This window comes from Misgurnus anguillicaudatus, chromosome 12 (genome assembly GCF_027580225.2).
Source record: "Misgurnus anguillicaudatus chromosome 12, ASM2758022v2, whole genome shotgun sequence".
Classification (NCBI taxonomy): Eukaryota; Metazoa; Chordata; class Actinopteri; order Cypriniformes; family Cobitidae; genus Misgurnus; species Misgurnus anguillicaudatus.
The window spans coordinates 24,210,028-24,222,516 of NC_073348.2; the positions used below are offsets into that span (position 1 = coordinate 24,210,028).

At 38.0% G+C, this 12,489-nt stretch overlaps 1 protein-coding gene across 2 annotated transcripts in view; it reads left to right on the forward strand.

Moving 5' to 3' along the window:
* kcnip1b (Kv channel interacting protein 1 b) overlaps nucleotides 1-12,489 on the forward strand; it is a 69,068-nt gene that overhangs the window by 7,268 nt on the left and 49,311 nt on the right. Inside the window, exon 1 of one of the 2 annotated variants that reach the window (XM_055208640.2) lies at nucleotides 10,301-11,019. The exons of the other annotated variant lie outside the window; for it this stretch is intronic. Coding sequence (XP_055064615.1) covers nucleotides 10,932-11,019 — 88 coding nt within the window. The 5' untranslated portion in view covers nucleotides 10,301-10,931. Of the gene's footprint in view, nucleotides 1-10,300; nucleotides 11,020-12,489 lie in introns of those variants that run through there. 2 annotated transcript variants of the gene reach the window in all.

Below are 12,489 nucleotides of genomic sequence, written 5' to 3' on the forward strand. Positions count from 1 at the left end.
TGCTGCAGCAGTGCTCCTGGTAAGATCCGCCACCGACGGACGTACTCGGCTCCTCTTGTTGACTGAGTCACTCAGAGTGGTTCACTCACAGCACCCGGGCAGGAGCGTCATGTTCTTGCGCGGATGTGGCCTGGTAGTGTAAGAAAGAGCTGAGGCAAGAGAAATAGATGGGGTTAATCTTAAGGAGACTTGTGTTCGACCGCAGTTGTGAATGCGAATGTGTCAGCTGTTTGAAAGACCTCTGTCCATTGAAGGATTAGTAAGGAAAATGCCTAGATAAGCAAACAACAGAAAGGTGAGGCGGTCAGATGACTATGATTTTTTATTGCCAGACTTAGTGCCTTAAAATAGTTTCTGTGCAAAGAAGTCAGCTACATTTCATTAAACATGAGACCGTTTGAAGTAAAATTCAAGCAGAATTTATGACAGACCTTTGTAGCAAATGCAGGTGGGTGAAAGTTACAGTAAAAAATACTTGACAGGACAAAGACCTTGATGATTTGCTGAGTGAAGAAGAAAGGGAATGAGATTTCTTTCTGGTGGTCAAGGTGAGCTAGTCGATTCATTATTTCAATCTTACATACAAAAATGAGTCATTAAACTCCCCTTGTGTTATATTTATTGAAAGGTTGAGTATTGCTTGAAGTATCAGGACTACTTAAATATTTATATACTTATGAATTATTTATTTTTATGACTATTTTTCCAAAAGAATTGTAAATGGGTTGATATCTGCATTATGTATTTTGCTGTACATGCTGCATACTGTATAGGCCAAGGACCCCTTAATAGAAAGAGAGTATATGTATCTCATTTACATACTTTGTTATGATGGTTATATTACAAAGATATTGAAATAATCATTTTGGTATGCACAGTCTCATACTGTTAACATAATACATAACATTTTAAATTTACTGAATAGATTTTAAGGTGAAAACTTTATTTTAATCAAGTTTAGATTTTTAGTTTATTAATGCAATTTGTTGGATGCCTAATTACATAAAAAAAAACATTATTTGGAGGACCCCTGATAATACCACCAGGGACCCCCAAAGGTCCCCGGACCCCCTGTTGAAGACCCCAAGTATTGACAGTTTCAGCAGCAACAACATAAAGAAACAGCTTTTGTGGCCCAAACGTAACTTTTGGTAAACTTCCACTAAGAATAAATAACAACAGAGTCCCTCTGCACATTGACGTGTTTTTCATGTGTTTTTACAGTGGACATGTAAATTCGCAGTATATTTCTGTTTTTAACTGTATTTCAAAAACCGTGTAAAATTCCATAAAATTACAGTTTTGTTTACAGTGTAGAGTACATTATTTATGATACCAATAAATAACCAGTAAATTACCGTAATTAGTACATGGTCCCATTAGGCACAGTTTGCTTGAAACATGCCCGAGCGCAATTGTCCCCATCATACTGTAGTTTTTAAAACCGGAAGTATTGCCCTATGGCAAGCTGCTGCATGTCCGTGTCTGTTTTAAAGATCGCTCTGAATGGGATCTCTATGAAAAGTCCGTCGCAAAAATGGAATTATCTCTGCTTTTTGCTCAAATGTGGTGTTTTTGCAGAAACCTACCCATATTCAAAAGCTGATTACAAAAGAACTACTGAAGGTAGGATGAAGCGGGTTTTTTGTTTGAAAGCAGAGTGTCTGTTCTTTCATTTGATATATTGTATGTTTATATATTTGAAAGAACATTTTCTAGAAGGCATTAAACTTTTGTGAAAATCATGAAAAACGCTGGCGGTGAAAGAGTTAACTATGGGCCATATGCGTAACCCTGACTATGTTTGTGACCCGATGAAACCGTTTATATATTAAAGGAACAGTATGTAGGATTGTGGCCAAATCTGGTACTACAATCACAAAACTTGTTGCTAAAACTGGTACTGCATTCACACAACTGGTGGCCAATACACAACATGACAACATAAACATCAGTTTAGGGCTGCAACTCCACTTTTTAAATGACAATATCCTGGCCGGACCACTGTTGTCAGTGATGTAAGTACTTGAAATGAACATTTCTTAATGTCTAGTGACATATCAGGGCCATTTTATGATTAATTGATATACATTTCTTAAATATTGTTCCTTTAAATCAACCACCATACGATACAAGAGGAATGCTACCCAGTAAATATACTGCAGTACTCTTGTTATAAATGGACAATATGGGGGATCATCCAGCCTGATCTCACAGGTAACTATTTTACGATGTGGCTAATTTGTACTGTACTATATGTGAATTGCACAAAATCGTATGATTTCAAAGAAAGCAATAATAAAGCCCCAAACCCAACTTCACTTTGGTTCGATCGTGAAAACAGATCGTATTGAAATGTGCGAACAAGATCATACAAATGGATACAAATTAGCCACCTCGTAAAAAAGTAACAAATTCCCAATTTTGTCGGGTCATCATACTGTACATGTTCTTACTGTATAAACCTATAAGCACAATCTTGCTAATGTTAAAGTTCTGTTTCGTAACAAAATCTTTAGAAGAAATACAAAACGTGCCCTCAGCAGAGCACACTGTTCAGCGGTGTGGGATAGATCGGATTGAAGGGAGCTAAAGAGGAATCTGAAGGTTAATTCAGTGCTGAGTGCAGTTGCTTGCCCTAAGTGTGTGTGTATATCACTGTCTGTTGGTGTGTAAATGTAAGCCGTGGAAGCTTCATTAAATGGTTAGCTGTAAAAATAGCCTGCGATGGGTGTGCTCAGACAGTGTGATGTAATGACAGAAGAGAGTCCGTGTAAGCAAAGAAGGTTAATGTTGCACAGCCCTAGACAGAACAGAATGCCGTCTTTTATGGGCACACTGGAGGATCGGTCTGTGTTTCAAACCGATCATGAAATTAGTTGTGACATTTGGTAGCAGATGTTATGATGCTTGACGCTGTAGGGGCCAGTTTCTAAAATTCAAGTGTATCAACAGTAAGTCAAGCTCTATAATGGTTTTTAATGTCTCATCATTAAATTTTAATATGTAATGCTGTGTTGTTTCAACCCACAAGCAATGCCATAGAAGAACCATTTAGTTTCACTAAAAAACTCAAGGCATTTTTTATTAACATTAATGTAATCTGTATAATTTTTATCCACTGCAAAGAAACTTTTGTGCAATTGAAAGGTTTGACAAAGCCTGACAAAGACCACATTTGGAAACCTCTATTTTTTAGGGGTACATGATTGAGTAAAATATGAACAAACCCAAATAAAACAAAAGGGACAAACCCAACCTGCTGGGTTGTAATTTAACCTATGCTGGGTTGTTTTAACCCATTGTTGGGTCAAATATAGACATTTTCTGGGTTGATTTAACCCATCAGTTAGGTTTGTCCCTTTTTGACCCAACACTGGGTTGAAAACAACACAGCATTTTATTACCTCATGTGGATAAAGTCTAGCTAAAGTAAAATCTAGCAAAAAAAATCATTAAAATCATTACTGTTTGTACTTCTGCTAATGTAGAGAACATTCTGTGAAAATATAACCTTGATATCTTTAATACTAAGTGAGTATAAGGCCGTATCAAAGATTGAAATCAAACAGAGAATTTAAACTTAGATGCTCTTCATGCTAATGAGACTTAAGCCTGGATTTCACAGGCAATGTCACATATATGAGCACAAAATATTGATTTGATATATGAGCTCATTTGTAAGAAACCCAAGTCTTCCAAAAACCCATCGTAAAAGTTCCTTGTTGCACTTAAATTTGTATGTTTAATCAACTTGAAATAAAAAAAATAACCTTTTTTTAAGTAATTTTTTTGGCCATTTTTGCCTTTATTTAAACAGTGATAGCGGAGAGGACAGGAAAGTACAGGGAGAAGAGAGGGGTATGGGACCGGCAAATGACCACGAGCCGGGAATCGAACTCGGGTTGCAAAAGTGCGAAAGCACCACATGTCGGAGCGCTGCCCACTACACCATCGACTCCGACTTTCTTGACTAGTAAAAATTACTATTAATTATAAAAAATAAAGTTGAAATAACTTAAAGGCCGGCTGCATGATCTTTGAATGCCAATGTTGACATTTGAAATCACCTAAACAAACACGCCCCTACCCCAATAGAATATGGACCTTCTTTTGATAGACCCACCCCACACGTACACAACCCAGGCAACGATGTTGGTTAGTAGACACGCCCCTTACTGCTGATTGGCTACAAGTGTGTTTTGGTAGTCGGCCCTTTTCCAAAGTGTTTTTCAAAAATCACGCACCCCACCTTTAAACTAATTCAACTTTATTTGAATAATTTATAGCAACTTCTCACTAGTGGAGAGAGTTTAAATAAATTGTAATTTCGAATTGATTAAACTTAAAAATTTAAGTGCAAAAAGGACATTTTTGCAGTGCAAGAACAACAAGTTTAAAGTTCAAACAAGACCAACATGCATTTGGTTTAATCATTTATAAATTATTAATTATGCATATTTATCCAGGATTTTTGTATTAAACTGCACCTGTCAGGATGACTCGCAGTACTCTACCTAAATTAGGCTATTTTCTCAGTTACAGCCAGGAGGTTGTTTTCTGGGAATAACAATCTTGTAATGCCGACACTGGCCAATCAGAATCAAGCCTTGCATAACACGGGGGTGTACTAATGATCATTTTTAAATGACAAAATCACCCTGACTGAAATACCTATTACCTTTATATATATATATATATAGAGAGAGAGAGAGAGAGAGAGAGAGAGAGAGAGAGAGAGAGAGAGAGAGAGAGAGAGAGAGAGAGACGGTTTCAGCAGTAACATGCATAAGTATGCATATCTATGTGTATATATGGGTATTTCTCAGATTAAGGGCCAAATTGGGTTGCTACAATTTTGAAAATTAAAATTCCATATTTGACTAATTGGTATACATCCAATTATCAGTCCTTAAGTCAGGAGCTCCGTTATGAGCTTGGTTGAGACCATAAGATACAGGAATTTATTATTTTTTTGCTAGTTTCTTATCTATGTCAAGTACAGTTTCTTAAAGGGATTGCACACAGGACGCCCAGCTCAACGCCGCGCCGTTGATCTGCGCAGCCGGTGTGAGACCCCCTTTACTGTGTAGTAAATGTATCTTTACCATCACATCATCGAAAATATGTAAAAAATAAAACTTAAATGATAAATCGGTGCTTTTAAAACATTTTGTGGTTGTACATGTAATCTAATTTATCTTGAACTTAATAAGATTTTTACTTGCAAGATGAGTTATAGTCATTTACGTATCTAAATTTCTGATTCATCAATTTACCCTGGCTTGGAATCTAAGCTTATTTTAAGTGAAGGCCATATATCAAAACTTTTTAATACATTGTCAGAAATGTATAATTGTAGGATGCTTTTGTTATGCATACATAATTTATTGGCAAAATTATGTATTGTGCCGGTAATGACTGTGCTGGTAATGACATTTTTGTCAAAAAACTAGCCCTATTAGCTAAGATGATGACTAAGCAAGTGTAGCTAGCTTTCTACATCTAATGTACACCATTTTAACTATTAAAGTGATAAAAATATTTAAAAATAAAAAATAAAAATACAGAAATACAACACATATGGTAATGACGCATAATAAGTGTACATGCCCAACACAAAGAATAAAGAGTAGATTAAATTACTTTTCTGGATATCAAGGCATCAGTCTTGCAGCTTGATATCCATGTGCTCCACTATGTCATTAGGTTACCATTAGGGATCGACCGATATGGATTTTTCAGTGCCGATGCCGATACCGATTTTTGTTTCACCAGCCTTAGCCGATGACCGATACAGGCTGCCGATTTTCTTGAGCCGATATTTGGAGCCGATACTGGTTTTGCTCACTCAATTTACATCATAAAAATTATGTAAAAAATGGCATGTTGTTAAAAAGAGATGTTATTAGTTTGCACAGTTCTTACATTTATTGTAGTCTAGGAAACCGCCCCATAGAGATGAAAAAAACCCACTTTGTTCAGCTATGATCAGCTGTTCAGCCGAGCTTTCAATGTTGTTGTGAAAAGGTTGGTTGTTTTTAGTCACATGACTTGCAATCGCTTGCGGGTTCCAGCACTCTTGTCTGTAAATTATGCCGGAAAAATCGGCAAACACGGCAGCCATGTATCGGCCGATGCCGATACGCATAAAACTCGCAAATATCGGCCCGATATATCGGCTGGCCGATATATCGGTCTATCACTAGTTACCATGGCTACCAAATAAACTTTTGATGAAAAAACAGTGGGAAAAGTCCCTTTATGCAGAGCGTGTTGGTAATGACAGCTAAACCATGGGACAGGTAGAAATGATGCAAAATAAAATACAAAATGCATATATATGCTTAATCTATGCATGTAGTTTAATAGTTGAAGTAACATTTAATTCATATGCATATATATTTTTTAATAATTTGTGATAAATAATGTTTGAGATATGACACGACATGTGAAAACTCTGGTGAAGGACAACAACAAAACACACACACATATATATATATATACACATACATATATATACACATACATACATACATACATACATACATACACATTCTCATCATCTATGCTTAAACATATGGCACATAAACATTATTTATTATCGGCACAAACATGAAAACATGTATAGTACCGTTTTTTTGTGTGTGTAAATTGTTCTTCAATTCAAATGCAGCTACATTTAACACGTCACAGACAAATATGCATTCAGCAGAATACAGATGCAGGGAGGGGGTTCAGTGAAACTGAACCTTACTGCAGCTGTTCTTGTACAATAGTACCTGAACCAAACACAAAGGCACTAGCGCATACACATACACACACGCACACACTTACAGTACTGCATTTAGAAATAGCTCTATTTAGCTTTTGCACTCTGTCACTAATAGTAGATTTTTTTTTGCACAGTGCACAACTGAACATGCGGTAATGTTATAATGACACTAAATTATTTAAGGTTCAATTTGGTTCACTAAAACACAGAATTGAAATGGAAATACAGTACAGAGCACCGACACCGTGATTGCCTCTATACTTCATATTTCATTACTTCAGCCGTGTAATTCTACTAATCAATATACACAAAACTCTTGCCTGCTCTCTATCCACTTTGCACTTCCACCCACACAGTACAAAAATATTTCAATATGCAACACAGGACACAAAAGGGCTTTTTAGCATTTCTAATAAGTAACAACTGCTTTGGGGACATGCTAAACATAATGTGTAATTAAGATTTGGTGCACTCGGAAATGTGCAAATCTCCCAATGATGGATACAGCATAATATAACAACGTTTTACATGATCACTTTACTGTGTAATTTACAGCAGCATTACAAAATGTATGTGCTTTTATGCACATTTTTATTGCTTAGAGGTATCTGCTTTTTATAGCACAAAACAATTAATAAACAATTTTGTTTGTACGCTTTGCATTTTAGCAAATCTCTGCACAGTTTGTTGAGATCTCCTCTCATGCTCTACAGGGTAGAAACACATGGTAGATTACTAGGTTGTTTTTCTCAGGAAAAAAGCGTGAGAAGCGTGTGACGTGCATCGTTCACATATTCTCACAGACGTGCGTTTACCCTCGTGCACGTAAATAATTACATTGATCTCTTTCCATCACATCTCTCCATCATATTGCCTTTTATCTTAATCCGTCCCATTCCTCCGGCATCATCCTCCCATCTTTCAGAGCTGTCACTTCACATTACCTCTACTCTCTTTCTTTCTCACTTTCCTCTTTGACGGTCAGACTATTTTGAGTTCCTTTAACCAGGGCCAATATAGATGTGAGAGACGCAGGGGCTATGCAAGGGCCATACTTGTAGTAGAGCAAACGCTTCTAATGCTGTATCACCCAATAAAATTTTACTGATAAATCCATGTCTAGACAAGATAAGTTTAGGTTTTTAGATATGCACAGGGATCCTGGTGCAGTCAAAATTGAAGTATTTTTAAAGATATAAATCAGCGTGTTTCAAAACATTAACAAAATGAACATTTATAAGCATTCAAAACTTACAGTCTCTCACTTCCACCACTATGGATCAACAGTTTTTATTACATCATTCTGCAGTTTAGTTTCTCATCAGATTCCAAGCTGTTTTCTTCTTGTTATTTGTCATTATTTGTTACTTGAGCATTAATCATAAAAATTGTATTGATTAAAAATTGCTATTGGCTATTTAAAAGGGGGAGGAGACATTTTACTGGATGGATGGATACAGATCATGGGTGCGCGTGAGCCACATCCACATACAGGGTACAGCTCTTGTGCGTGGATTATGGTCAGAACAAATGTTTTATAGAGATTTACTGCATTTGTACCAGCTATTATGGCAACCACTAATTGCACAAATTATGCAGTTTTTTCTGGATTTCATAACAACCATTAACTAGCCAGTAAATGCGCACTTGTGTCATATGCAATACAACTATCATTAGCTTTAGTGGCTCACCGGAAGTCTTACTGTGGGTTCACACCAGACGCGAGTTCAACGATTTGCGCGAGTAGATTACATAAAAAGTCAATGCAAAGACGCGATCTGATTCCTCGCGTGGGGCGATGCGAAGATATGGGCGGCGTGTTTGCCGTGAAAACACGCACTATTTGCCCTTAAAAGCGGCTTAAGCAGCATCATATGAAAATTTGCATGACACGAACTTAAATCCTGCGAGTAATCAAGAACGAGTAACGTGATGCCCCGCGTTTGGTGTGTACGTAGCATTATAATGCATTCAGACCAGCCGTGGTAGAGGCGTCAAGCGCGAGTGATTTCAATGTTAAGTCAATGTAAAGACACAATGACGCGCGTCTGGAGGTCGCAAGGCGCGAATGAGGCGTTTAGCGTGGCGCGGTGCACGCGATTTTGCTTCATTGCCGCGGGAAATGCGCAATTTGAAAATTTTGAACTTTGGCGGAAAAACACACCGCGTTAACCAATCAGGAGCTTTCTCTAGTAGTGACGTGATTACAGGAAGCGAGCGGAGTCGCAGAAGCCACTCCCATGACGCAAATTTCCGCGCAAACGTCTCGATGACTAGAATTTCACATACAGCTTTCACGCGTGAATTAAGCGAGTAAACTCAAAATGTTCAAGCGGCAAACTAGACGCGGTAGATGCAAATTTAACGCCTCAAACACGGCTGGTGTAAACCCACGGTTAGACAAAAGGGCTCAAAGAATGCAGCGCTCACATTTACGTCAAAAATAAGGTGGATAGAGCCCCTCCACCATTGATCAGTTCTTTTGACTAAAAGGCTGGACTTCTGTCTTCAGAGCAGCCATATTTAGCCTTGCATTGTTCGCTGGCCCTGCCCCAAATGGCACACTCCGGACTTATGGGCTTCCTCAGAGTCCACACTTTAATGACATCATGTAGTGCAGACCTTAGGGACCCTTGACGCGAGTCCACGAGTCATATTTTGGGACAGACTCAAGCATCACGCTGGAAATAGGAAGAGAAGTGGTGTGAACTCCTCCCATCCGTCGTCTGATTGCTCTTTCGCAAGGACTTCTGGGTTGGTAAAGTGTGTGCAGCCTGCAGCAGGCTTTGCCGAAGACTGCATAAAGGGTGCAAAGGGAGCACTGATGGGCACACTTCGAAGCATAAAAATTACACCCTATGGACTCGTAGACTAAGCAAACACGCGCAATTTAAGGCCACAAGACCGAAAGTCCACGTGAAGTGCACCATTTGGGAGGGGACCTCTATAGCAGTGCTCAATCTTGTTATATCCAATATCTTTTCCCTAACTTCCTGTTTAAGTGGAAATTATGTCAATGCATCGAGCAAATCTGCATATTATTTCAAGTCACTTCAGTTGGTCTTTACATTTGTATTGTAGGTTATTTAGTGGAATGTGATGCTTATAAATATTTCATTGTGCCCTTTATTTATTTTGAAACACGAAAGCTTTTTCCATTTTTAAGTCAATATCTTTTTAGCTAGCTTATATTACCAGTTTAAACACTGGCTAAATTTAATATTTGCATAAAAATGAAAGAGGCCTTTGGATGTGCTTTTATCACTTTGTAGTTGTATCAATGCAACTTCAGCTGCACATTTCAAGTAATTAAAATTGCGACCAAAAGAGTAAAATCTGCCGTGTATGGGTCGCGAAAGGGGATCTTATATATTAAAGCTCTGCCATGGCAAACCATGAAAGAGAGGTGTAGAGGTGTACAAAAACCTCTTTCTGAGTGGATACAACAGAGGGAGGGAGGAGAGAGAGAGAGAGAGAGAGAGAGAGTGCAGTAGTATCTTCTGTTTTATGCTGCAGGGATCTGTCCAGCAGCACAGAGCATTCAGATACACCGCAGCGGACCACCGACTTCTCACCACAACACACACCTCCTGCTTACACCCCAAAGGCGCAACCAGGAGAAGAGTCGTGAAGGAAAAGGAAAGACACTCGTCTCCATGGACACCCAACTTCCTACAAGCACTTCATAGTCTGTGTAGCACAGCAGCGGGTCCCTGCCATCCTTTTAATAATTCATCCGGTCGGTCTTCGAGCCTTGAGCCTGCAGCGCTCACCAACTTTTCCTCCTTCAACTTTAACGTCACGGTGGCCGGCTTATTCTGCAAATCTCTTTTATGCACTTCCGACGGTGGACACCAATACTGCACAAAACACCGGTTGTTGCAGTGTGTTGAGTGTGTGTGTGTGGAGAGAGTTGGTATGTGTGTGTGTGTTTTTGGATGAAGGGCATATAGTGCTGGGAAAGTGGACACTTCTTCGACTCATTCTTGGATTTGGGACCAACTGAATGTGCCAAGTAGAGGCTTAAGCAGCATCACATGGAGATCGTATGGGATGTATAGGTCTCATTTGTGAGATTCACACTTTCTGTGCTGCTGTGTTAAGGCTGTTGTAGTAGGGGCAGCCTGTGCACCCTCTCATTTGATTCTCTTTGACCATGTCTGGCTGTACCAGCCGCTGCAGACAGGGGGTGCTAAAGCTCATGCAGTCCCTTCAGAGGCTCGTCTCGGGAACCCTCAGTAAAGGTAAGACACGTGCATAAAAAAACTCTGGAAATTTGTTAAAACCCAGCCTGTGAAAATTCAGCTAAAGTCGTTTATTGTGATTTACATCCTAAAGTACGTAATGTAAAGATCATACTGTAAAAATATAACCTTGATATTGACTGAGTAAGGCCAAGTGCAAGTAAAAAAATTTAATTCAACGTTTATGCTCCTAATCTTATATTTCAATTATGAGACTTAAGCCTGGATTTCACAGGCAGGGTAACAATTGCTTTTTAGCAATTTCCTCGCTGTTTTTCTTTCTTCTTTTTTATTTGATGTTATTGATGTCCTGTCATTTTTTGTCTTTCTGATCTCTTCTGTTGCTCGGGTATGATAGCATTGTGTCAGCAGAAAGTACACTGCATGGTTTGTCTGCCCGTGGAGAGGCTGAAATCAAGCTGTATCTGTTTATCTGCTGTTAGCGTGCGCGGAGAGCCGGAACCTCACTGTGCACTGTTATAACCCCACTATCTCCCCACACCTTCATTATATCGTCCTCACAGATAAGCACTCTTCCTATACACAGGGGAGCAGGCGCTAATTTAAAGTGGATATTGAGAATTCTGAGGCGCATGGTATAGAATCTAAACAACTTTCTTCGGACCACTAGAGCAGCACAATGTGGAAATAAGCCCAGAGTGAAATAAAGCTGTGACTGAAATACTATACATCCTTAAAAGTAAAGGTTTCTAAAAGGGTCTTTGTCAGAATCCATAAAGAACATCCACAAAACCTTGTGTAATAGGTTTTTAGACTATTAAAAGGTAGTAAAGTAAAGTGAAGAATCCTTTTTTAACACCTTTATTTGTTTGTGCACAGCATTGCAGTTTTTTGTTAGACTGTGAAAATTAAGGTTTAGATAACCATACGCAAAAAAATCCTTACATTTTTAATTTGAATTTACAATTAATTTAAACTTTCTTTACTAGTAAGCTTGCGTTATTTCAACTTTATTTTTAGCAATTATAATTTCAAATTTGTTAAACACTTAAGTGCAAGAAGGAATTTTTATAGTGTATGATAAAGAAACTGCTCTTAAAGGGATAGTTCACAAAAAAAATCAATGAATTAATTTACTCACCCTTATGTTGTTTCAACCTTGTACAAAATTTTTGTTCTTTGAGCATAAAGAAAAATGGGTCTCATTCACTAAGCATGCGTACGCACAAACTTGTGCTTGAGATTTGCGTACGGATGTTTTCACGAATAAATCGTGATTCAACAAAAACTTTCGTAACAAATTTTTTTCTAAATGTATGCAAAATTCAAGAAAACCTAACCACTCCTATGCAATAATCACTTAGGCTATAATCAAATACTAGGCTATAATGTGTATGATAATGTTGATATATAAAATTTACATGATTATATTTTATATTGTAATATTTTCTGTATTATATATTATTATACACTGAAAAAAAACTTCTGGACATCAGTTGCACATGATTA